At 41.0% G+C, this 27,658-nt stretch overlaps 1 protein-coding gene across 1 annotated transcript in view; it reads right to left on the bottom strand.

Moving 5' to 3' along the window:
• slc4a4a (solute carrier family 4 member 4a) overlaps positions 1 to 27,138 on the bottom strand; it is a gene marked incomplete at its 3' end in the record, with an annotated part of 67,959 nt that extends 40,821 nt beyond the window's left edge. Inside the window, 4 exon segments of the mRNA XM_080532248.1 lie at positions 2,015 to 2,175; positions 5,337 to 5,472; positions 17,435 to 17,611; positions 27,051 to 27,138. Of these exon segments, the coding sequence (XP_080388374.1) occupies positions 2,015 to 2,175; positions 5,337 to 5,472; positions 17,435 to 17,611; positions 27,051 to 27,123 (547 nt within the window). The 5' untranslated portion in view covers positions 27,124 to 27,138.
• Between the last annotated feature and the right edge of the window lie 520 nt (positions 27,139 to 27,658).

Genomic DNA, 27,658 nt, shown 5'->3' with positions numbered 1-27,658 from the left:
TGGAATTGAAATCAAACAATTTTATTGTATCCAAAATCGATGGAAAGGCTTGACAGGTGTTTCTGGTTCGTCAGATGTGTGATCATTTGTGCAGTCATAAGAGAGCCCTCTATTGATTCTAAGCTTTGGAGTCTTCTATTGGTGTCTGTCAACATAAGGACCAACGAGATGTTGATAAAAGAGGGGAAGCCATTAAGAGGCTGAAATATCAGAAAAGAATATAGAAATCTGAAATATAGCCAAAACCTTAAACCTACCATAATCAACAGTTTGAAACATGATTCAATAGAAAGAAAAGTGAAAAAGATGTGGGAGCTCAGCAATCGCAAACAAACACGTAGGCCAACGAAGGCTTCTACAGTGGAACAATGCCCTCCATAATTAAGAAACAACTGTTAACATTAACAACAACTGTTCTACAGATCAGGAACACTCTCCAGGAGGTAGGCTATGAATGAGTCAGAGACTACCATCCGCAGAATACGTCACCAACTGACACCTAATTCATTGGATGGCACTTACAATAAGACAATGACCCAAAACATACTGCCATAGCAAATAGGGTGTTTTTCAGGGAAAAAGTGGGAAAGTCTTGAATGGCCAAGTTAATGAAGATAAGATAAGATAAAACAAGGGAAAAAAACTCAAAAGAAAACAACAACTGAAGATGGCTGCAGTACAGGCCTGGCAGAGCATCACCAGAGAAGATACCCAGTGTCTGATAGGCTCAATGGGTCACAGACTTCAGGCAGTTATTGTATGCAAAGGGTTGTTGACCAAATACTAAATTTCAGTGCCTAATTTTGACATTATATTAATCTGTCCCATTACTTATGGTGCCCTGAAATAGGGTGACTATGTATACAAAGTGTTGTCATTTCTAAATGGTGAAAGCAATTATGTACACAGATACCCTAAAATAAAAGCTGAAGATGAAAATATCTACTTTAACCTCATAGTAATTGTTTGATTTCAAATCCAAACTTCTGGAGTATGGAACCAAAAGAATACAACATGTTTCACTGTCCCATTACTATGCAGGGCACTGTATATGGAGGGGAGGACAACATATATACATCTGGTGAAAGGGGGAACAAGTCGGCAACCAATCCAAATATTCAGACTTTTATTTAGAAAAATGTAAATAAATGTTGTTGAAAATCAATGAAAATCAAACCATAATATTGCAATGCAATGGATTCGGTGAGTAATCCCAACTGCTACCTAGTTAACTATAACACTACTTTACATTGTTAGCAGGCTCACAAAACAAGCTGTGTTAATTCATCATTGATTTTCAACAACGTTGAAATCTATTCAAATTTTTCTGAATCAAAGTCAGAACATTTGGTCTGTTGCCGACTTGTTCCCCCTTTCCCCAGCTGCCGTCACATATATATATATATATATATATATATATATCTATATTTGTGAATTTGAAACTGTAACATACCATCAACGGCAGAGTTAGATTTGTATATTTGTACTATATGTATTTTCAGAGACGACTCCTATGTGTTTTCGTGTATGGGGCCAAATGTACAATACAGGTAAAACACAAAACAATACAGGTTTACAAAGCACAGTTAAAATATAATGGTAGTGGTTTAAAAGCAAATTGGTAAGTCAAATTAAAATACTGTATATGTAGAGCATAGTGCATAGTGATCCTCCAGAACCAGGTTTAGAACCAGGTGTCATCCTGGATGAGAATGATATCTCTCCATCATCTGTTTCTGTGTGAGCACATTTCATTGCCAGTCTTCATTGTGCCTGACCACTGATGTTGAAAGGACGACTCAGATGACAGGCAAGGCAGACACACAGCTTCCAGGAGAGTACTGGTTGTGGCCATAGTTAGTGGTCAGGACTAGATTAGGAGTATTTTCCTGAAAATGTCACCTGACCCTGAAAAACTCAGGCCCAAAGTAGTACAGAGGTTATTTCACAGTATGTCCGAGGTTCAGAAAGCCCCAATCCCCACCAACCGCCCTACCCAGAGCTGTGCTCTTACCTACGACCTGGGGCAGAGTGGAGGCTTCCAAGTCCAGCAAGATGGTGCCTTTCTCTATACAGGTCCGCAGCTCAAACAGGCTGTGTAAGGACAGGGTGGCCACATGAGGTTTGCTCCAGCGCTCGCCACCCTTCTCTACCTTCTCCTCGAACTTGATCCACCTGGTGGGTCACAGAAAGATAAGAGAGTTACATTCAACTGGACAGAAATGAAACGAAGCAAAGAAACAAGAAGAACCTGCAGAAAAACCCTTTGGGGGTCGAAACGTAATCCATGTGTGTCTCACAAATATATGCCATATCCCATAGTTGTGGATATTGTCTGATATCTAAGGTACAAAAGATACACATTGTCCAAGACGCTGAACTGAAGGATTAGAATAAAATCATGGCTATCATCACTAAAACCGGTATCTTCATGATGAGAAGACACTGTACTGTAAGTGAGTTGATTCTGGCAGGTAATAAGCAGGCCTGGGTCAAATACATATCAGTATGTCAAATGCCTTCAAATACTGGTACATATATTAGGTTAACTTTGAGTTTGCATTTTTCAGACTATTCCACTGGTTCCATTGAAGCAGGAAAACAAAATCAATCAATCAGTGGTATGGGGGGGGGGGGGGGGGGCTAGGGGCAAGGCTACCACTGGGATTTTGAGTTCAGCAGATTGACAGCTGCAGGGAAGAAGCTGTTTGTGAGCCTGCTAGTGCGTACAGCCTCCCATGTGGGAGGAGGGCCTCCAACAGTCCATGACTGGGGCGGAAGGGGTCTTGAATTATGCCTCACACCCTCCACAAACATCGCTTTTCCTGGAGGCCCTCAATGACAGGGAGTTGGCTCAGCACACAGCCCTGTGGGACACCGGTGTTCAGGGTCAGGGTGGAGGAGGTGTGGTTGTCAAACTTAATAAACTGGTGTTTGTTGGTCAGGAAGTCCAGTTACAGAGGGAGGTGCTGATGCCAAGGACATTGAGCTTGGTGACAAGCTTGGAGAGGATGCTAGTGTTGAATGCTGAGCTGAAGTTAATGAACAGCCAACATCCTTGGTAGGTGTTGTTTTTATCCAGGTGTGTCAAGGTAGTCAAGTGTAGTGCCATGGAGATGGCATCCTAGGGTGACCTGTTTCTACGGTAGGCAAACTGGTGGGGATCCAGTGTGGAAAGGTAGGTGGTCCCTCTATTCTACTGTGGTATTTCACAAAGGCCATTACTAACTTTAGCTAACTTTAGCCGTCACTAACAAAAAGACAACGGGAGTGTTTTTTTTTTTTATTCCACCTTCGCTCCCATTGTTTTTTGTTAGTGACGGCTAACGTTAGCTAAATGTATTACCGGTAGTAGCAATTTATACAACTCCTGGCCCATAGACTACTTTGAAGGTAAGGAACTATCGGACAATAAAGTGTAAAATAGTGAACGATCCCTTTAATTGTAGTGATTCAATAGTTTATTTAGATTAGTCAGCTGCTAAATGATGTAGAATGCTGACCACAACAGTCCAACAGTGTAGCCATGACAGTACAAACTTCTTTTCCTAACTCACTGGGTCCAACAATGTATGAACTCTCACCAAAATGTTGGTTATTCTTGATTTGATTAATCAAGAATGAATGTCAAATAACTGGATAAGAAGAGCAAAACAAGAGGACTAAACATGGCATATACAGTATCTGAACAGGCAGCTCAATAGGCACCATAATCAAGATCTGTTTATAAAGGCTCGTCATTAATCACAGTAAACCAACCTCCCTCCCCTGATATAGACAGAACTACCTATGTGAATGAGTTGGTGGCCTACTCTATCAAAGAGAGTTGACAGTGGGCTTAAGTCAAAGCAATAGACAGACTACATGGTAGCACTTCATTGCAGTACAAAAATGACATGGATGTAGTTATGCTGTAATAACCTATTAATGAATTGCTTGTTTCTTCAGGATACATTATAATAAGAACCACTAGGCCATAGGCACCATTTAGTTACTAAATGTGAAATCTTTGAAGTCAGGGCTGTAAAATGTGATCCTTGGTTATTGATTAATCCAATCAATACGCCCTGGAATTTGATATGTCAAGCTGAAAACCTCTTGCTTGTCAGAGGACAGAGGAAAATAAAAGAATAGCACCTAAGCACCCGTGTCAACTTCAGGCATCAGTTTAGACATGTTGGCACCAGTATCTGGCCAAGAACTGACACCACCAGAGCACTTGAGATCTTTTATTTATAAACCTGTCTATGGGGTCCAGCCAGTGTATTGCATTTTACTGCAGTTTTAAACCTTTTTTAATATTGGATAAGGATTTGCTATAAGAGAATTTGGTATGACTGGCAGGAAGTCTATTAAAAGCCTGTTCGAAAATGGTTTAATCAATAATCTCTCTCAAAATGACACCTTTCCTTGACACCTTTCCTTACCAATCCCTTCCTCTCTGTTTCACTTGCCAAAAAGTGAGCATCTGGCCAGCTTAACAGTAATATTTCAAATAAATTATACATTATTTCCAATTGGAGTTTTGAATACAGCAACTAGCGTATACATAATGTGCAATTCATTTTCAAACTGTTTACTAAAACTCTAGTTGAATAATCAGTTATAGAGTATTCTGGTATGTTGTTCTCATAAAGTACTATATTCACTATTTTCACAAGAAAATTCAAGCCCATAATCTGGTTTACCCTGGCTGAGAAATACACACATGTGATCTGGGATGTGTTGTAATTTCTTTACCGTAGCTGAGTTGAGAGACCTTTTCAACTCTTCCCAAATGGAAGAATTTGGCAGGCAATCAATAATATACTACAGCACGTGGCCTGGGTGGGTCCAGTGGTCTAGCAGCTACAGTGCACACATAATATGCCCATGTCAGCATGGGTTTGAATCCGTCCCATGCCCTGCTGACATGCCCTCTTCTTCTTACTTTCCTGTCTATCTTCACTATCTTTATCTAATTAAATGAAAAATATGAGTGGGACTGCCCCACTCAGAAAAAAAATAACCTTTAAAAAACATGCACGTTCACTTCCTTAATTGAAGTGAATCGCGATGTTGAAGCCCATTTCTGTTCAACAGACTTAGGGTTCTGTGAGTGAGTTGAGCAGGGTTGGAGTCAATTTCCTTACAATTCAGTCAAGACTCTTCAAGAATTAAAAAATCCTTGTTGAATTTGCATGAATAAATGCAAAAAACTAACAATCAAACAAACCCAAAAAATAAATGACACTTCCCAGATCTTGAATTGTAATTTCAACTAATCTCCTGAATTGATAACATTTAACTGGAATTGGCCCCAACCCTGAAGTGGAGAGTTAGTGAGGGACTCTTACCTGGCTGTCTCCTTCCACTCCATTTCCTGGCCATCCACAGACAGCAGCTCGTCCAGCTCTGTGAAGAGTTGGGGGGGTGAAGGGCCATCATCATCCTCTCCCAGCATAAACCGGATCCTCTCGGCCGCTGGTGAAACTGGAGAAAGAGGGAAGATGCTATGGCTCAGAGACTGGTGCCCATCTGGCTTGGGTTTGGCCAGGGGTTTCCCCTCGTCACCCAAACCACCATTCATTTTGCCCTCCGACTGTAGTGCTTTCAACACTGGTGGTGGAGGTGGTGGGATCCTCACCACCACCTCATCTCTCTCCTCTGAGCCCACCTCCTTCTCCTCCTGGTTGTTATTGTTGTTAGACATCCCAAAAACGTTCTTTTTGACCTCCTCACTCTCCAAACTATGTCCTCCGATGGGTAAAACAACAAAGTTGAGGGGTGGGTGTGTAGGTGGGAGGTGGTAAGCTACATGGGCCCCCCCACAACAGCCAAAAAAGAAGCTGCTAGAAGCTTCATTAAAAAAAGAGCCTCTGGTGATGGTGAAAACCGACGGCTGTTCTTGGTCCCCCACTTTAGCGCACTGAGCCCCAGGTAGAGGGGGCTAAGGGGGTTCCCTCAGTGACAGTCACCCCACTGCTGGCCCCCTCCTTCATCCCCCCGTCACAGCTCAAACAGCACCACTCGCCATTGGTCCTCCAGCTTGGCACCATGCCCTAAAGCCCCTCATTAACAATTAGGAAATGTTTCACAAACTGTCCATTCTTCACAAGAGGGCTTTGCTTTCCTTCCCCCTTGTCTTCTAATTTGAATATTTAGTCAAGCATCAGTGGCCATAGAAAAAAGAACCTGCAGGGCGGATCAAAAGGATTGATATATATAACTAATACTTTTCAACACTGCCCCCCTTTTAAATATGCTCTAATGTGGCTGAAGTGATTATGGACAGTTGAACACAAGTGTGGACTCAGTCAATAGCAATTGCTGCAAGCTAGATATACTAGAACTCATTCTACTTTAGAGAAGAGCACACACTTCCATGAAAGCAATTATGTCAATGTGGGAGGCACACACATGACTATGTTGGTTGTTAAGGGGCATGGACATACTGTATGTAGAAGAGGGGCTATTTCCACAGCCAAGTGTTACTGTATATAGCATGTGGTTAAACATGGGAGGTTTCATGTCTAAACAAGACCTTGAAAAGCTCATCCATGCATTTGTTTCGAGTAGACTTGATTATTGTAATGTTCTACTAACAGGCCTATCTAAAGGGGCTTTTCATAAATTACAGCTCATCCAAAACGCTGCTGCTAGGATCCTAACAGAAATTAAGAAGTTTGAACACATTACACCAATCCTGAGATCTCTATACTGGCTACCAGTCTCTCAGAGAATTTAATTAAAAGTACTCCAAATTGTATACAAATCACAAAATGGTCTTGGACCAAAATAGATATCAGATCTCCTCCCACCCTATATTCCAGCAAGGCCCCTAAGGTCAGCTGAGACTAATCAGCTAATCATTCCAAGAGTGAAAACAAAACACAGAGCAGCAGCTTTTAGTCACTCTGCCGTATGCTCCTGGAACAAACTCCCTGAAGAAATCAAACAGGCCCAAACCCTAAAAATAAATTAAGAATGTAAATAAATTAACATAAAACATAAATCTATGCTAAAAATGTTTTGCAACAGTTATGATTATACCCGAACACTTCCACTATCTTATTCATTATCTTATCATTTTATTTTTTTATCTGTTTTATACTATTCTCCTCTTGATGTATTTTTTTTATGCTATACGTAAAGCACTCTGAATTGCCCCTGTTGTATGAAATGTGCTAAACTTGCCTTCCCTTAAACATGACAAAACATACTCGGATAACAATACAGAACTGTGCCTAATTGTAGACATAAGCCTACAGTAGTACATGATGGGAGAATCCTTTGTTTGTCAACATACAGTCACGTTTGGGTCGACAGAAATCCAACACATCATTGTTGTACTGCTGACCAGTACAATGAAAATATTGTGCCAAGTATCCTCTGCTCTCTGTCACTTCCATCTCAGTCACTTGTGAATATCAACAAAAATAACAAAAGTCCCATAGCCAGTCCACTGAATTAGATTCCTTCATGCCACCGCCATCCCTTTTCCCAGCCCACCAAAGCCCCCAGAACGCTGATGTCACCGGAAACCCACGCTGTGTAGTGTCAGTGAGCGATATTGCGTAACATGAGTAGTGGACACTGGATGGTTCAGTGAATCAATCTGGATGACACTTGCCAGTGTCTCGATTTTTGCCTGTATCTATTTACCCTAAGAATTTATTTACCCTAACCCTAAAAGACAAAAACGAATAAAATCGTCTTCAAAGCCAGAGTGGATGTGGCCACTGGAATGCAGGCCACTGCAGTGACATTTGATAGAAGGTATTTACTTTTCAGACCCGGCACTCTCACTTTAACGAGACCTCAAAATCCAAGTGATGACTGTTACATAAATGCTCCGAGGAGCAGTTTGGCTAGACGGTCGAAATGGAGATGATAGTGTTGAGGACAATTCAGGTCCTTTGCACTGGCTTAGCTTCACAGGCGCAGCTTTGTTATATGAGCTCTATTCCCCTGATATTTCTTTATGTTTGGGACAACATAGCCTTAGGGTGACAGCACGAGTTCTCATCTCCTGTGCATCAGCGGAGACTCTGCCTTTCTTACCCTCACTGGTGCGGAAGCCAACTGGCCTGGAAGTAAAGTGAACCCTGGACCACCCATCCTCAAAGTGCTGCAGCTGAATTTAGAACTCTGCGCAGGCTTCCTTAGACTGAACTACTTTCACTTTTGCTGTCAAGTGACAAGAAAGGTCGGCTCAAAATAAGTGAGATGATGGTCATTTTTCTAAACCACTAGAATTTACTAGAGCGAAGTAAATTAACCTTTAATGTGTAATGTGTGTAAAAGTATGCTTCTGGTTGCATGTGGCACATGAGTCCAGTTCCACACTTAGGTCCAGGGTGCACTTTCCACACTTGCTGTAAACAGGCAGAACAGTGGTGTGGATGCCATATTGGCCTCTCTGTCTCCCAGTTGCTAAGAGAGGAGGTGGGAGGGGGGATTCAGAGCGAGTGAGGAAAAAGGGGAGAGCAAGCACGAAAGGAGAGATAGAAATGAAAATCCCATCGTTCAAACACGTTTCAAAGCTCGGCACACTGTAGCCAAGAGCCACTGGCGCACAAAGAGGACTTTGTCCCCGCAATGGAGGCTCATGGGAACGGAGAAGGGGGAAGAATGCCCGCTGCCCGAAGAGGGCTTAGTGGAGCTGCCACTCCGAGCTGATTTAGTCCCACTCTCACTTGCAGCATGACATGCATCCTACACACAAATACCAACATTTCCCTCCTGCAGTTGCAGTCTCTAAAACTTTCCTCCTAGATAGTATGGCATTAGATAGCAAATACACTGTATACCATTGTACACAACTGTACTATGTCATGGAATTCAATTCGAGAGAAGCATGGTGTAAAACACTACCCAATCTCACAAAGTTAGAATGTCAGTGTGTATTGCTGTGGTGGAATGCTTAAGATTGTATTCATTTGGTTAGAAGGAGAAATTACAACCATTGTATGTGGTTAGAAGCAGACATGACATCCAAAGGATGATTCTTTGAGTGCACAGCATTTATGCCTGTACAGGCTTGGCTTTTGTTTGTTGTTTCGATCATTGAAGGTGGCAAGCTTTCCAGGAATTCTGATTAGCGTCTGCACACAAAAATAACATGGGCCAACAACGCAGTCACATATGGTTAATCGTTGCATAGCAGCATTCATTAATTTGTTGTTGTAATAGACGTAATAATAATAATAATAATAATAACAACAACAACAATCACAACAATACTACTACTAATAATAATAATAAGCTTTATTAGGTCATTTGCTTTTCAGCAAATTTTACACCTGTTGTGATTGTTTGCACTTTGTGTAGCATGGCATTCTACCAAGCTAACACTTTGTGACAGCCTTTCTCTTGTACTGCAAGAACAAACTGTGTTCAACTAGGTCACGCAATGGGAACTGCTTATTGACGCAAGCTTGTGTTGTGACAACTTCATGAGGCGACTAGGTGTGTGTATGCTTCCATAGAAGGAATTGAACCATGACAAGTCTTCACAACTCACTGTCAATGTTCAGATGGGATTCCACTGATGACCTTGTGGCTGTGTTCCAATAACATACCACTACCACCCCCAAGCCTCCAACTGTTTTGGTTCTGCTCTCTCTTTATCTATCGGGCCTATCAAAAAAGCGATTCGCCAACTGCAAGTTATTCAAAATGCAGCTGAAAACAAGGAAATTTGATCACATCACGCCAATTCTTCGGGCCTTGCACTGGCTCCCAATCAAGCTGAGATCTGCGCTTGCCATACAACCCCCCCAGAGCCCAAGGTCATCTGATGTTGGCTTATTAACCATTCCAAGAATTAAAACAATACATGGAGAGGCAGCTTTCTGTTACTATGCTACGTACAGCTGGAACAAACTCCCAGAAGATATTAGAAATGCCCAAACTCTAACAACCTTTAAAAACAGGCTAAACACATTCTTGTTCTGCACCGCATATACTTAAATCTTCGCAGATTGTTTTAACTGTTCTTTTTATTCTTTTTATTTTAAGTGTTTTAACTTTTTAGAAAAGAACTATTTTAACTGTTTTTAACTTTTAACTTAAACTAATTAAAGATAGTTTTGAATTCTAATTTACTTTAAATTGACTTTACTTTCAATGTCTTAGGTAAAGCACTTCGATGAAAATGTGCTATACAAATACACTTGACTTGAGTTGACTATCAAGGGGGGTTGATAGATGTATGGGGTCCCTGGCGTGAAAAATACATGTACAGTACTTGATATAGTTGTTTATAACTGCCAGGCACAGAGCTCACACAAGAGCAGAGCCATCCAAATCCACCAAGCCTAACTGTACATGGTTTTATATTCAGTAAATGGTTAAGATTTATGTGTTCCTGATTGAATGTATCAAAGTTGGAGTTTGGAGCAACGCTGAAGTAACAAAAGAAAGTGACTGATAGTGAGTGACACAACTAAAACTGAAGACAGTGGCTTTTGTCCATTGTGTCTAGCACAATCGGTCAGCAGGTCAGCTGTTAGGATTGTTGATTGTCTTGATCATCCCTCATCCACTCACCCCACCAGCTACAATTCTTACATCTTAAACTTTTGTTACTATTAGATGGAGAAAATGTGAGCATGTGAGTTGACATTAGGCTAACAGTGATCTACAATATCAGGTCTGCATAAGATTGACTTTCAATTACGTTTTTGTCTATGATGTCTATGACTTTGCCTTAAATTAGAATTCATAATCAGATGGTATTTGCATTTTAGGTTGCTCATGCAAAACTGAATTGTGCCAATTTATATTCAAATAGGATGCACATACAGGAATATGTTCATCACTTGTGTGGGGTTGTGTTGATATTATAAAAGACACAGAAATGCATGTAGATGCAACTGTATTATGCTAATTAGCTGTTGATTAACACACGCCTGTTAATTAACAAGTATTAATCATCATGATTGGTATAGTGTTGAATGATGAAACAATCTAATTGGCTCCCATGTAAATGTGTGTTAATGGTAAGAGACAGCTAGTACAGTATATGCATAAAACTGTTGTTTATCTTTGAGAGAGATTCACAGCAGTGACCTATGATGGATCAAAAGTAAATCCAAAATTCCACTGGAGGGGCTACTTGGGGAATAATAAAAGGAAGGCAATTGCAAATCATGTCTGGATGAATACATATGTAATTATTTGGCTATATTGATTTACCTTAAATGAGTAGATGTATAGTTTTATAGTAGGTTATATACAAAAGCATCTGTGAACCAGATTGAAGATTAAACCTAGCTATTCTAAAGGCCTACTTGTTGGGCATGTATCCAATTGGAGATCTGATGTCCACGGTTTTGTCTGGGCTTCATATTAGGGACACAATAGTAGGGCTTCTTCTGACTATGCTGTATCCTACTGTGCTGGACAGCACAGCTGCATGTCAGGATGCACCCAATGATGTGGAGTTCCATGTCTAGTCACGTAGGTACGGAAGCCTTGAAAGGCCTTCATATTCATACATTTACTCAGTTTTCCCATGATAATCAGTTCATATTTGTTGCTTTCTCAAGATCTTCAGTTATTTATGTCATTATCTCCCGATAACAAATGTTGTTTTCCCAAGATAACGGGATCATTTGGGGATCATTTCTTGAGATCTCAAGAAAAAAACATAGTGGACACGAAAAGTTTTCCCGAGATAACAAATAAATGTAACGTAAGATTTCACATTAACTAATATACTATACTAATGTGTATATTATTGTAATAGCAAGGCGTAATGCTATTTCAGCCTGTGTCAGGCCTTGATCAAAGATAAACATGACGCAGTGATCAATATGCTCCTGCTCCTCTGACATCGCTACACAGAATGATATGTTTCCTGCAATGACTTTAAAAGCAATATATACTATCTTGTTATCTCGGGAAAATAACATATATATATGATAATATAAATAACTCAAGATCACAAGAAAACAAAGAATATTCACTCTGGTCAGATCTGACCAAATCTGGGGGCTCAGACCACATGATCTGATCCACCAGGGTTGAGGTCAATTTCATTTCAACTCAGTCATTTCATGGAACTGTCCATTACTCTTAAAAAGCTGCAATCACCTTGTTTGTCAGGGAAACAAGCAGCCTATTCAGCTGGCTCTAATGTTAACAATTTGTGACAGGGTCTGGTGAAAAAGTAGGGCAAGGTCATTTTTATTTTTCCCCCCTTTTTTTACAAAGTGCAGATTGCAAGCTTTCAAAGGGTGTGTCATACATTGAAAATAGTTGAAGAAGATATGCTTATTGGAATGTTGGTACACCTCAAACCAAGTACCGGAGAAAATCGCTCTAAATCAAAACAGACGCGTTTGCTACTATCGCGTTGGTAGCGAGCATACCTATGAACATCTAACTTCATGTTTAGCACATCACAACATGCTGATCAACATACTAAAAACACATACGTAACTACACATAATTAGATGATCACACAGTCCTTTTCCATTCATACAGTGAATCCAATTCACAAATTATAAGTATTTAGTGATCCTAAAACTGTTATTGACTGGGCTCTTCAACACGTCTTAAACATTCGTAATATGAAGAAAACGGAAAACACATTAAAAAAAAAGAAAGAAAAGCTTTTTGGTAATTTGCGCCACTTGAGAATTGCCTACATGCGGACCTTTTCGCCATGTTTTTAAAAAAAAAATTATTTAACCTTTATTTAACCAGGCAAACATGTAAGAACAAATTATTGTGTTGTGTCTTAATGTTGGTGAAAGCTGAGACATATACGTACAGACAGTATACAGTGACGTAATGACGTGGCTCTCTAGCCAGTGGAAAAGCAAACCGGTTTAGAAGGTTTGCAAGTTGAACCAACTGCGAACCAGAACTAAAACTAGGTTTGTGTTGGTGGAAAGGAGGTACTAAGTGTCACTTTAACCTCATACTATGCAAGTAACATATAAAGCCTTGGCAAATCTGGGCTATACAGTATTTATGGTAGGTGTCTTTTGATTTACATTTTATTGTATTCTATAGTTGTTGTTTTTTGTTTTTTTAATCTGTTTCTTGACTGCAGAACATATGTTTTATACTGCAGAACATCAGATGTTTTATACTGCAGAACATCAGATGTTTTATACTGCTGTCTTGGCCAAGTCTCCCTTGTAAAGGAGGTCACTGCACCTCAATGGGACTTGTTAATGGCCGATGCTTTGGGAGGAGTAAAGGCTTCTGTATGTAGTAAGTATATCATTCCACTGTAAATCTCAAACAGAGTTTGCCAAATTCTACATACAGTATCTATGGAGCCAAGTGCTCTCTCCGTGCTCCTCCCACAAACCATCCTCCATGTAATCCTGCCCATACGTGGCTATATCATGGCAGTGATATCCGGTATAGGTATAGCTCACAGGTGTCTCGTGCAGGCAATACAATGTGCTACTGATGGCCACTACAGTGGCTTTAGCCTATGACATGACCACAGTACATAAATACATTATGTTTACAATCCCTGCCTTTATCTCCCTACCCCCAAACAAATCATTTGCAAGTCATCACAGGATGAGTGTAGAAGGATGCTAGATGGAGTAATTATAGCCACATGGTGGGGGTGGGGGTAGGTGGGACTAAGGGCCTTAAATGGGATTACCGAGGTCTGACCCACTAGGCTGAACGTAGAGAGATCTTACTCAGGGTCCCAGTGATTCCCTTTGACACACTTGGATCCAACCAGGAAGTGGAGGAATTTGATCTTACTGGTTATAGAGACTGAACGGCTTTTTAAAATCAAATTTAAAATCAAAATGTAATTAAATTAAAGTAACACTCTTATCTAATCAATTAAAGAGACAGTTCACTATTTTGAGACTTATTAAATGTTATACTTTGAACTAATAACTAAGCCTTCTCTTTTTTTGGGACATGATGATCCATTATTCATTATTTTTAGGCAATAACCCCTGATACACCTGAATAGATTAATAATCGTTATAATTTATTTAGGGTAGAATTTAGTTTGAAAATAAATCATAATTTTGCGCAGGTCAATCTCTTAAAAAAAACATTTTCGTGGCTCGTAATACATTCTTCTGAACTGGATTAAACATAAACCACCACTATAAATAAGTAGTCATTAGAGCGGTTATCGCGCTGCCTAAATTGTGGGAGATAAGCCCCCAATGTAAATGCTAGGAGAGGCCATTTAAAATTCTAATTAAAATAGAAGGTATGTAAAAAAAAAAATATATATAAACATCTGGTTCTTTCTAGGGGTAATATCATAATGGCATGTAAGAACAATTATATGCAGTCTGTTATGTTTATTTGAGGGTCGGGGGTCGTAGTTTTGTTGGTTGTCTTGGTTGTTGCTGGGGATTTTTTAATTTATTTTTTCACACAAACTTTAATAGCTTACACATACTATAGTACTGATACTCCACAATGTTAGGTCTGGGTGTGGGAGCTGAACCATGCAGCGACCCAGATCCTCCACTGTGGAAGGTAACACATACTATATACAGGGAGGGAAGGGGTGATGTGTGATACTGTTTATGTCTGATGTATTGTACGTATTGGAAAAATAATAAATAAATAAAGTAAATGAAAACAAATCTAAGGGACTTGGAGGTCAAACGGTCTTGTTCCATCTGACCAACCAGGAGGATTTCAGGCCACAGCTAAACAGTGAGTTCCCCTAATAAGGGGAGCAATGTTTTCCATGCACAGGGAGGGAGGGAGGGAGGGAGGAGTAGGTTGTTTGTGGTCCACAATGCCATTGGGATCAGACTCTCCTCTAGCGCTTGCTCTCCTTGCAGGTGGCTCACCTTTTATTTATTTTGCTTGAGACATAGTATTATTTATTGACCAGAGGGGTGAAAAGCTATTTAGAGGGTTAAGACTTGTTGATATTTTTTCAATAGTGTGGCCTGTGACCTCCACATACAGTATTACATAGCCGGCAATGAACAGCTTACAGTATTACGTAGCCGGCAATGAACAGCTTACCATGTTATCACCAATGTTCATACTGTACATTACATGGTTTGTATTGTATAGTTATCTTGTAATACACTCCATTAACAAATCATTGACTGATAAGGGACATTTCATGACATCCTGCTAGCTAATGTCAGGCAGTCAGATACAGTCTACATTTTTAAATCTAGAGTTCCCTACATGAACTTGTAGACCTGATTAAAACACTGTTTTGCAATGAAGGTCTAGGAGTAGTCGCAACAGCACCATGGTGTAGCAAGAGCAGCTATGTTCCATCCTCCTCTGGCTTCAACACAAAACCTAGGAGCAAAAAGTGCTTACTGGAAGTCTGCCAGATTTGTTGCCAGAAATTTACCAGGGGTTTGCTAGAAGTCTGCCAGAATTGTTGGCAGAGATTTACCAGAGGTTTGCCATGTGCATGTCAAAATATGAGTCTCCAAAGGTTTGGCACAACAGTTTGTCAGAAGGCCTTTTGGTAGGGGAATGGCAGTCTCACAGATTATTTGTATTTTATTTTAGTTCTATTATTTAAGCAGGAAGTGGTGCCTAATGTTAATCATGATATCATCTTGCAGTCTACCTTTAAAGTCCACAATGTTCCCCTTCCCACTATAGGAGAAAGGGGTATGGGGCATATTTGGTCTACCTACCTACTCACTTGGCATGACCTCAGTATGTAAATAGTTATGACATTGCATTGCGAGGGGTGTTGGACAATGAGGCTCTCATTGATTCAGAAGGAAAGGTAGGACAACAATAGGGCTTTTTCATGCGCTAGTGGGACCATTACTGTACTGGGGGAATAACCTGGGGGAGGCAGACAAACACATAGTTGAAAAAACAGGGTTCTAAGGGAAACCTGGGGTCCTCAGCTTGTGAGAGTGCAGAGTGTCTTGCTGAGTGCCTGAGAAATCAATATACAGGTGTATAAACACCAACGCCTGCATCTTTTAGTACATTCTGTCCATACCCAAATAAACTCTCGAGCACATCTGTATAGCTGAAACATACTACTAAACATAACATAGGGGGCAAGAAAAGCTGTTTGTTGAGTGGAGAATCATCAACAAAATAAGTTGAAGATTTGATGGGGCTGTTAGGTCTTATTGGATCAGATCAGTGTTTCTCAGCTCGCAAGAGGTGTGCATTTGTGTTCTATACCAGAAATAACACACCTGACTCTAAAATGCAACTACCCACCAAAGCATTGATTAGCTAGCTGAATCAGATGTGTAAGCACTGGGCTAGAACAACAATGTGCAACCCCGGACTGGTTACCATGAAAACGCCGCTCAGACAAGATACAGAAAAAAGCCACATCTCTGTATCATAAAATTATATTGGTCTAAAAATATCCCTTTGTATGATTGGATAAAAGACAGGCCATGTTGAGTTTCAGGGCAAACCCCATAACAGCAAAACAATAACAGTAGTAGGTGCTGTAGTAGTAAAAGCAGCCTCGGCAGTACAACATTCGAATTAAACAAACTGACTTTGACAGCTATGACAGGGTACCTAAAAAACAAAAACATTCATAATCGCTTCTTAAACCACTATCTGCAAGCCGATTGCAGACCAATATATACCCTTGAGTTGATTAATACTACTAGCGGCTTTGGATCGGGATCAAGGCTCAAAACCAGGAAGCGGTCAATAAGAAAAGCAACAGCCTTTACTCTTCTCTGCATGCTTTCTCCACTGTGACAACAGGCCAGGACATTGTCCTATCTTATAGTAATCCTCTGTCTGACTACAGTATTAACCTCTGTAAGAAGTCTCTTACGTAGGAAGATAGATGCATGTTGTTGTGATAGATAGGCAGTACCAGGAAACATGCACCCCTCATTCCTCTTGGTCATGTCACATTTATCATTGACAAATCTCCGATTACATCTTCAAGAATATGATTATTGTGTAAAGAAATAACATAAAATGGCTACTGTCCTTTCAAACATATCATAAAGGGTTTTATTTCATGACGGCAATCATTTCATTGGGGAAAAATCATGAACACATCCAGACACCCACACGATCAATCAAATTGTATTTGTTGTAAGTCGCTTTGGATAAAGGTGTCTGCTAAATGCAAAAAAAAAATATATATACTGTATATAAATGTAACAATCACACCCACACGTACACACACAGATACAGGCAGACACACCAACAAAAGCACACACACACACACACAATACATTCTCTCTCCTCTGTGACTCATATTATAAACCAATCCCGTCCTATTTCAGGGGCTATTACTTGTCCTCGCTCTAGTCAGTCCAAACACACTCGTTACACGCTGGGGCAATAAAGCTATCCGTTCTGACTAAGTGGCGTCAGCAAGTCCCCGAGGTCGCAGAGGACCACAGGGGCTTTTTCTGTGAAACAGTGTCCCCAGCCCCCACGCGACCGCCACTGAAGATGGTCGCGGCCAGTAATCGGGCCTGACGTGTATTTTAACAGCACTTACTGAGCGGTTTGAGGATGCTGTTGCTGGCCTCATCATTGTTTTCCGTGTCCGACTTGTCAGAAGCGTTCTCCGTCAACTTCTCCTTCCTGTCCTTGTGGCTGCCTCGCTGCCGGCGGTGACGTCTCCGGCGCCTGTAGCTCTTGGGCACGTGCACTCCGATGTAGAAGGTGTGGTGACCTGTGGTGGAGGACAGAATGGGGATCAGATGAGGGTTTCGATGCAATGCAACAGGAAACTGTCACTCGCTGAAGGAAGCTTTCACTTATAGAAGCGTGTCCTTGAGGACAAACATCCTCAGAGGATGTTTTTATTATATCATATATATGTTACGGTACATGTGGGAAAACTAGGGTTAGGGTTAGGTGCTAGGGTGCTACGGTTAGGGGTAGGGTTAGGGTTAGGGATAGGATTAGGGTTAGGGTTAGACATGCCAGCATGTACCAAGTCGACGTAGCACCTACCCCTAACCCTAGCACCCTAGCACCTGACCCTAACCCTAGTTTTCCCACATGTACCGTATTCCCACATGTACCGTAACATATATACCCCTTAATGTAAATATGACTGAATATGAGAGTAGAAAAAGTGTACTATTACTCCAAGTGTATTATGACTCCAGGTCTCACATATGAAACGGATGGTTGTATAGATTATTATATTTTACTCTAAAAGTGGTTAAATAGGTTAAATTTAAGTGGATATTGTGACACACTGCATAAACAAACAAAAAAGCAGAATAAAGCCTAGCCACATTGGGAATTGGAACACATAAACTCATATAGATTAATAATGCCAGCTCTGGTGTTTCTAACGTTGGCATACAAGTACTCAGATGTCTCACCTACACACAGGAAATGTAATGTGAAAATCTTGATGCATTTTGGAAATATATATAGACTTTTAGACATATAATACAGTAAGCGGAAATATTACAAAAAAGAAGGTCTATGATGAATGTAATCATTTTACTTCACAAAAGCTCAGAGATATATATTGTCATAGATACACAAACAAGGATTTGCCGGAAAGGTGAGATTGTGCGCAATCGTACAACATCACATGTACAGTAACAGTACAGTACTGTTTCTCAGTTGATTCCGCGCATTTCAGAAGTAGGCTATATGAACACAGCTTGCTCACAAAGCAAAGGCCGCAGTTTGCGTCAATCATTTTCTGCTCTGGCACTGCAAATTCATGTTGAACGTATTTCACATGATTGAAATTGAGCTTGATATTGAGCTTTCATAAATGTATTCATCAATAAAATATGTTTACATGCCATGTGCAATGACGAGAATAAAACAAATGATATTTTCATTGTTTCATTGTCACTAGGGCTGCCACGATTAGTCGACTAGTCACGACGACGTCGACTACCAAAATCGTCGCCGACATATTTGGTAATCGCCGTAGTCGCATGTTTTTTTTGAGCTGAAATAAGTTTTTTTTTTTTTTTTTTTTTTTTCCTAGCACCAGGGGAGCCCCCCCTCCCAAATGTCGTTGTTTGGTACCTGTACTATATCAATGACAATAAAGACCATTCATTTCATTCGATAAGCATTAGTTTTTCTTCCCTGAAGCTGCCACTGGCTAGCGTCTCCCAGTGTCTTTGATGTACATGCGCAGTGTCGGTCATCCGGGGCACATGTGACATCCCCGGAAAAACAAACAGAGAAATGTCTTCCTGTCCTCGTACCTCTAAAGTGTGGGAGCATTTCAACCACAACGTTGAAAAAAAGAATGTAAAATGTAAAATTTGCAAAGCTGAACTCGCTTATCATGGCAGCACGTCTATGATGCGCGAGCATCTAAAAAGGAAGCACGTTGTGGCAGATGACGAGGAAGAAGATGGCTCGTCTCGGTAAGCTAGTTAGCTTGTTATTGGCTAACGATATCGTTACGTTAAAAGCCTTCTTTCATTATTTTACGTTATGTGCTGTAACGTTGTCATCAAAGCGATACTTATCAAATAGCTAAAAATGTTGTCTTAACGTTACAGTGCTAAGAAGGCGCGTTCTACTATGAGATGAGTGAAGCAAAGCAAAACTTTTGTACTCTGTACAAGTATTTATTTTTGTTTTTGTATTCTTTTGGTTGCCTAGTGCCTAGCCTACCTCATTTTACTCAGCAGTTTGCACTCTCTACTACTCTTTACATTACATTACATGCAAGTGATGCCAGAAATAAATCTGCAAAGTTCATTAAAATATCTATTTTTGAGTGAACAATCATTTGAATTGTCTTTATTTTTAGTTAGCACATGCCTACAACAACAACTAACAACTTCAAGCTAAATTTAGAAGCTGATTTAGAAGATGATAGCTAAATAAGAGCGATTGAGTAATTGTGCGATAAGCTGTACTTTATGATCCGATTAGTCGACTAATCGTTAAAATAATCGGTGACTAGTCGACTATGAAAATAATCGTTTGTGGCAGCCCTAATTGTCACTACTTATTTGTAGTTGCCTACTGTCCATGGACATAGGAAGTATATTTCACCAGTGGGTGCTGCCTAAAATATTTTGAGGGTGGGGTGAAGGGTGGGGCTGTGTTGCATATCACCTGTTACCAGAGGTTTGGCGTGCGTGTCTGGTGCCTTTTGATGGTAGAATAATGTAGTGGTTAGTGTGAGTGAAAAGCATGAAATTAGGTTCTCAGGTAAATGACACAAGGCCTATAAACAGCCCTGATCACAAGAGCGTTGCATATTGACCTACAGTGTTTATCAGTATGTCAATCCCAACTCATCCAATCCTGCGCTACTATCTAGCAGGAGCTTGTGACAACACGCACCACCACACAAACTGGCTGCATATAGTGAGAGAGAGCAAAGTAATGCGAGATGGAGATGGAGTAAGGTAAACACCTTGCATTTTGGCTATTGGTCCCGATTCTGACAATGACAGAAGATTTCCCGTCCGCATCACCCCCTTTATGTACCATGTGAAATGTTGCATATCACCTGTTAAACAAGCAATTCTGGTGACTTTTGACAGGAGAATAACATAGTGGTTAAGTGTGAGTGAAAAGCGCAGAATCCAATAGCAGTCACACAATGTAACCAGTATCCTAGATGACACACATAGACTTCCCCATACTGTCACACACACACACCATCACAAGAACACGAGATCTGTATAGAAAATGGTTGTATTGTATCTATTGCATCTTATATTATTATTAGGGAGGATGTTGTTGTTTGGATGTTGTTCGACCTGCGGTGATTTGGCTGCGGTAGCTAGGCGTGGCAGATTTCAGCTCGCGTGCGTGTCCTTCTCCATGGTTGCATGTCGTTTGGCACGCAGTCAAATTAAAAATATGTTACGTTGCAAGAACCAAACTGAGGAAACTGCGTTAATGGCATAAAACAACTAGCACTAATTTAGTTTAATCGCAGGAATTAACATGCTGACTTTGACAGCCCTAAAACACACTGATTAAATCTCCTGCCCCACAGGATCGAAGGGCACAGACTGGCATATAGGGCTGAAGAGGATCAGCCAAGTAGGCTGGAGCCAACCTATGAAGTGCTTTAAAAGTAATAAGGAGCACTTTGATATCAACCCTGACCTAAATAGGAAGCCAGCATAGTGACTTAAGGACAGGGGTAATGTGTTCAGTCAAGCTGTTTTTGGTGGACAGGATAAAGTGTGTTACAGTAATCACTGTTCTGCAACTGTCAGTCACACAGGTTTCCAAGATAGTAAGAAGGTTTCATTGCAAAAGTTGTGTACCATCTGCATAGAAATGAAATTTGACAACATGATAATGGATTATATTACCCAAGTAAGCATTTAGGAGAAAAGCAGTGGTCCCAGAAACAGAGCCTTGTGGTACACCATAATTGATTGTTCAAGGATCAGAAGATTCACCACTCATGTGAACACATTGGTATGTTTAAGTGAGATGCGATTATACAGAGACACAGCAGACTCACAGATCCCCACATTTCTCTAGTCTCTGTAATAGCATTTGGTGATCGACTGTATCAAACACAGCACTCAAGTCAAGATGCAAGGATAGACACAGAGTTGCTCTCAGAGATTAGCAATACATAATTAACAGTTGAGGCCAATTGGAGTTGAGGAAATCAGTGAGCTGTGTAGCAACAATCTTTTCAACATTTTAAACAAAAACGGTACATTAGAAATAAGCCTGTTTTTTTTTCAGCCAGGGGTCTGGCGCCTAGAAACTTATTAGGGTTCAGGGCTGAGAAAGCCTATTTTTATTTCAAAAGTGATGGGGAAATGATCTGATAGGACATGGTTATGAGGGCAGATGGATGGATTCAAAATATTAATTCCGTGGGTTAAAATAAGGTCACGGCTGTGATTGTGATTCCTAGTGTGTAACACAGTGTGTAATTGATTCCTATGCAAATCAGAGATCCTATAAATACAAATATATTAATTCCAAAATTACATTATCCTTGCATTAAGAACTCAATTCAACTTATTGAGTGATTTGTTGATTACATTTTTGCATTTTAGATAATTTTAGGTGTCATAGCAAAGGGTCTGAATACTTAGTGTACATGAGGTATTTCTCAATTTTAATAAATGTACTGAAATTTCAAAAAACTTGTTTTCACTTCGTCATTCTGAGGTATTGTGTGTGGACAGATGGTAAATTATTTTAATGTAATCTATTTTAAATTGAGTCACACAACAAAATGTAGAAAAGGTGAAGGGGTCTGAATACTTTACGAAATAGTTTCAGTGCTCTGTTGAAAAAATATGCTGAAAAAGTCCTACTAAAAGTACTACTCAGAGCCAGAAATAGAGGTTTGCAGCAGCCTGTCAAAACAAATACTTTGGCTGAGAGAAATAGCAGGTAACAGTGAACTTTCAATGTTTTGGTCCGTCTGCAGTAAGATCCAGGTCTTAGAGCGTAAAACACATTATGACAGTTCACGTTTCCTAAGATTATCGTAAAGGTGCAGGCCCACCACTTGTTTTGAATAAAGTTGATTGATGGGGCAGAGGAAATCTTTAAATACTGAAAATATTAAACAAGACAGATATCTAGAATTGCACAAAGGTGTTGTCTGAGACCAAGAAAGTCCTGGGGACCCACAAACCACCTTACCAGTTTTAGCTAGGACAACATGGCCCACTATCTAAAAATAATGAGTGTTTGTCTAGCCTGTGTACTGGGCAGTCAGGTGCAGCATGGTTCCCCTCCTAAATTTCGTTGTTTGGTACCTGTACTGTAGCAATGACAATAAAGTCCATTCATTCAAACACCCTGTACTTTCTAAAAGCTCCAAAGCCCACCTGAGAGAGTGTCATGGAACTGCACTAGCTCCACTCTTGCCAGGGTAGGTAGGCTCAGGGCTAGCCTTATGCTAATGTCTAGATTCTAGGGCGCTAGGCCCAAGGGCCTTTCCTTGTAACAACCCAGTGTTCTTTAACAAAGGCATCTATGAGATCCATGTCAAACAACGTCCTGGGGGCACACTTAGTGCCATTCATCGCCGGCTCTCAGCCACTCAAACCACGCGCACATGACACGACCAGGAAGTCCCAGAGCTGCGAAAACAAAAGACAATACCCAGAGCCGCACCACACAACAGAACTTTTCTATTCCACAGCCAAACCACAATGCCTTGTGAATTGTGGTTTATTCAAATGACATCACTGACAATCCAGCATTCTGAATATAGAGACCTGACATAAGGGCCACAACTTTGTTTTGGTTTTTTTTCAACTGCATCTTCTTAATATTTTTCACTTTATTGAAACATAGACAAAGGGCTAGAGAAACTGGAAAGTGATTTGGATTGATGATTATTAGATTAGATTCAACTTTACTGTCATTGCAGAGTACAAGTACCAGACAGCGAAATGCAGTTTAGCATCTAACCAGAAGTGCAAGTAGTGATATAAAACATGATAGAGATAGGTACGGTAGTTAGAGGTATACAGTTATGAGCTAGGTACAGTTACGGTAACTATGTACAGTATGGTATGTACAGATGTATGTAGGTAGTGGCTATATTTAAGGTATGTGCAATGTGCAAGAAATCTGGTATGATGAGAAGGATGGTAAGGAGAGCTGACAGTGAGGAATTCTTCTGTCTCACTGTGTAGAGTGATAGTGTTGTCTGAAGGTAGGAATCCCAGTGCAAACCTTTAGGAAGTGCCTGAGTCATCTCATGCCCATCACAGTGTTGACGACACATGGCGTGTCCTCGTGTACAGGACGTCTACTGCAATTGGGATCATGTCTGAAGTGATCTATCCTGAAAGCCTCTATTCTTCCTTTGAGATGCTCCCTATAATTCTACCTGCTCAATGAGCAAGAGAGAGAGAGAGAGAGAGAGAGAGAGAGAGAGAGAGAGAGAGAGAGAGAGAGAGAGAGAGAGAGAGAGAGAGAGAGAGAGAGAGTGTGCGTGTGCGTGTGCGTGTGCGAAACCATCCTTTTAAAAAATAAAACATGGGGTACCTCCAATATTTATTACACAATTTAAAAACACTAGATCAATCATGCATGAGATGTACTGGAAACAGTGACCACAAACAGGACTTATCTACACCATCTATTTGTAGCAATTTAAGGAGTAGTAGAATGTGTGTGTCTGTGTGTGTGTGTGTGTGTGTGTGTGTGTGTGTGTGTGTGTTTGTGTGTGTGTGTGTGTGTGTGTGTGTGTGTGTGTGTACGTGCGTGCGTGCGAGAGAGCGTGTGAGTGTGTGTGAGTGAGTGAGGGGGGATTCATTCTAACATTTACGTACATTTGCATTTAATCAAAAGCGCTTAAGGCTCTAAAACCATAATTGTATTCAAGGGCATTCATGAATACCATGTAATCTTTCAATTCTGTAATATGATCTTGTTTGTATAAATAAATTCCAAGCCATTGCTCAATACAAACATTGTAAACAATGAATCATTCCTTTATGCAAATCAGAAGTCGTTACTTCACTCCACATAATGAATGTTGGGATTTAGCATGTGTGTTAATAGCATTAGCATGTTACCGTAAAGTAGACCCTTACGTTAATGTGTTTCTTCTTTCCTTTCTTTTCTTCTTTTTAATTCATGGGTCCGATACTCTAATGTGCCTCCACTTTGACTGCTAATTACCCACAAATCCAATGGAGAGGAGGGGTGATGGAGGGGGGGGGACAGCGGAGGTCGCAGTAAGACACTCTGATGAGCTTAGCCCACGCACACTCCGCAAACAAACCAAACAACCACACAGCCACACCACACAGTGGCCATGACAACTTAACAACATCAGCGGAAGGTGAGAAAGATATTGGAGGGGAGAGAGAGAGAGAGAGAGAGAGAGAGAGAGAGAGAGAGAGAGAGAGAGAGAGAGAGAGAGAGAGAGAGAGAGAGAGAAAGAGGGGCATAGAATGAGGTAGAGTGATAGATGAGAAGAGCAAGAGAGAAGAGAGTGAAAAAGAGGGAGAGCGAAAAGGAGAGATAGAATAGCAGTAGCGAGGGAGGGTGACAGATGAGGAAAGGGAAGAAAGGACAAGAGAAAGCGTTGGAAGGAGAGATTTGCACACTGCCAGCGCAGCTTTGTGGTCGACTTCCTGTTCTTTTTTTGAGAGAGAGTTTTCTTTTTGAGCCGCCCCAAGAAGGGGACTGAATGGAGTGAATTCCCTGTGTTTGCTAGCCCAGGAGTCGTGTTTGGCTCACTAAATTGCCGGAGAGGCACACTACTTCCACCAGTTTCCCCAGTAACGGAACTACTGGGACAGCAGGGACCCATGTGGAGGGTGGCAACGTGCCACGTCACACCCACAGCATGCTAATACAACTGTGATGCATTAGCTACTGGATTAGAACAAAACAAAACAAGCAAGACCTACCAATGAGCTATCAAGGACATTTATCCACTTCTTGATCGGTGGGCTGTAATTCTTTTGTTATGTTTATATTTAATTCAATCCTATACAACATTATTTATCCCCTAAGGGACTGTTCAAATTGCATTATTACTATGAAAGAATAGTTAAGAGAGCAAGTCTTTTTTATAATAAGGAAATATAATGAGGAAAAGTGAGTTTTCACTACTAAACTTTTAAATGTCAAAGGAAATCATTGAGAAATGATATTGCTTTTAATGGGGGGAGGGGGAGTTTGTTGACTGGAATCTACTTGAGTGTCTTCCGGGGACATTTCATTAGAGGACTTAACATATCACTGGATTATAGCTGTGCAATATGTCACTGTTGGTGGGGGACTAATAGGCTACTACAACATATGGTTGTGATCTGACGCAACATGAGCATGGCAAGGTGTTCTTTCCCTTTACTTCAAATGGTCCCTTGCACTCAGAGGAAATGTAACTATGTGGTGCAATTAAAAGCATTAAACAGAAGAAACTATCAGAAAATGATATTATACCACTGAATGTTATGCTGAAATAATGCCAGAAAATTATATTTTTGCCTTGCTGCTGTTCTTTTCTCTTTGGCAGTTTCCCCCTGGGTTTCTGGGGACCCTGTGAAAGCTCTCTGAGGCCCCCTGGGGTCCTAGGACCCCTGGTTGACAATCAAGGCCCGCGAAAAGCTATTGAGTGTGTACTCTTCTGAACTACAGCACAAAACATGACAAGATAGTGGGAACAGAGAAGGCCTGTAGGTTTGTGTGTTATCTTATTTAGTGAGCATGGTATCCGACCAGAAGAAAATCCAGATTATTCTCCAGTGCTTCCTAGTAAGTTCACATGGCCAGGGAAAACTCCTGGCCCTATACCTTTGTTATCTCGTGTGCAAGCTCACTCTCGCAATCTCTAGACTACATCTTAACTGTCCCTCCTGAGACATCTACTACTCCCCTGTACTGTTTCTCCTGAGACCTCTACTACCCCCTTGTACTGTTTCTCCTGAGACATCTGCTACCCCCCCGCCCCCTCTACTGCTTCTCCTGTGTCATATTAAAAATACCGAAATATCTTCCTCCTTCTAGCACAACGACTGACAATGGCCCCTGGATTGAGCTTCGATTACTTTTTCCTACTAAGAGTGGTGGATCGATGATTAACTTACTTAGTCAGTATTTGTTGTAAGTCGTTTTGGAATAAGGCGTCTGCTAAATGCCAAAAATGTCAAATGTAAATGAGCAAACAGCGGGGCATCACTGGAAAATGCAGGGGGAAGTGTTTTAACGCCATGGCTCCAACCTGGGACACAACACCCACTCTGGCTTTCTGCCTGGCAGGAAGCTAGCTGGGTTGTGCGTGGGTTCAGGCCGACGTGAGAGAACAAAAAAATGCCTGACAAAAGTGAGCACCTCCGGATTGAGGGAAACTAAAGACATAAAAGTTTGACCTGATTCTCTGAATCATCTGGTAAGGTGATGCAGTTCAAAATTGTGTGGATGAGGATTGTGTTGGAAAACAATCCTGCCTGTGACACCAAATACAAAATGATTTACGGTGGTTTGTTTAGTGGCTTCCTTGTCAAACACTATCCTCCTTCACCATAACACAAGAAGAAGACGATTTTTGAGGGTTAGAATTATTGTTGAGCACCTACAGTATTTCTCTTTTGGGCTGGAGGGGTGTTTGTTTACACATACAGTACAGTACGTAGCTTCTGTGATTATTACTGAACAGAGAATGAGTGATAAAAATGGGACAATGAGGAGGGTCTTACCTTCTACCTCCTCTTCATCGCAGACATGCTTGACGAAGGATGCCCCCCTGTCCAGCACCGCTTCATCCTCCATCCTGTAGTAGTAAAAGAGGAAGAAAGACTGCTCACATTTCTCCTCCAGTGACAACGTGGAGCCATAGCGCTTGGGCTCGTTCACCTGGAGCAAGTTGGGAGAGGTGGTTGTCAGTCTGGTGCTGCTGGTAGCACTCATTTTGCGTCCCTTAAAGACTCATTTACAAGTTATCCTCTCCCAGCTCCCAGGCTAAAAAGTGTGGGTCTACAGGGGACACACGCTAACTCAAGTGCCCAATCTCTAAGGAAGCACCTGCCCTTGTGGAGGAAAGCGTAGGCTAGCAGGTAGACAGTAATGTAGGTAATCCGGCCAAAGAAGGGATGGGAAGGCTAGAGTGAATCAAGCCTAATTGAGTGTGACAGGCCATGAAGTGACAGCCACAGTGGTCATGCACAAATCCTAGATCGTCCAAAGAGCTGCCTTGACTACAGGCCATGTCTGACCAGAAAGAACACACACACACACACACACACACACTCTCTTTGATACGGACACATATGTGCACATGATAAACACTGGCTCACATTGACGCTCT

This window comes from Nansenia antarctica, assembly GCF_963989245.1.
Source record: "Nansenia antarctica genome assembly, chromosome: 5".
In the NCBI taxonomy this organism is placed as follows: Eukaryota; Metazoa; Chordata; class Actinopteri; order Argentiniformes; family Microstomatidae; genus Nansenia; species Nansenia antarctica.
The sequence above is the reverse complement of the archived record's forward strand: the minus strand, read 5'-3'. Positions and strand labels throughout refer to the sequence as shown.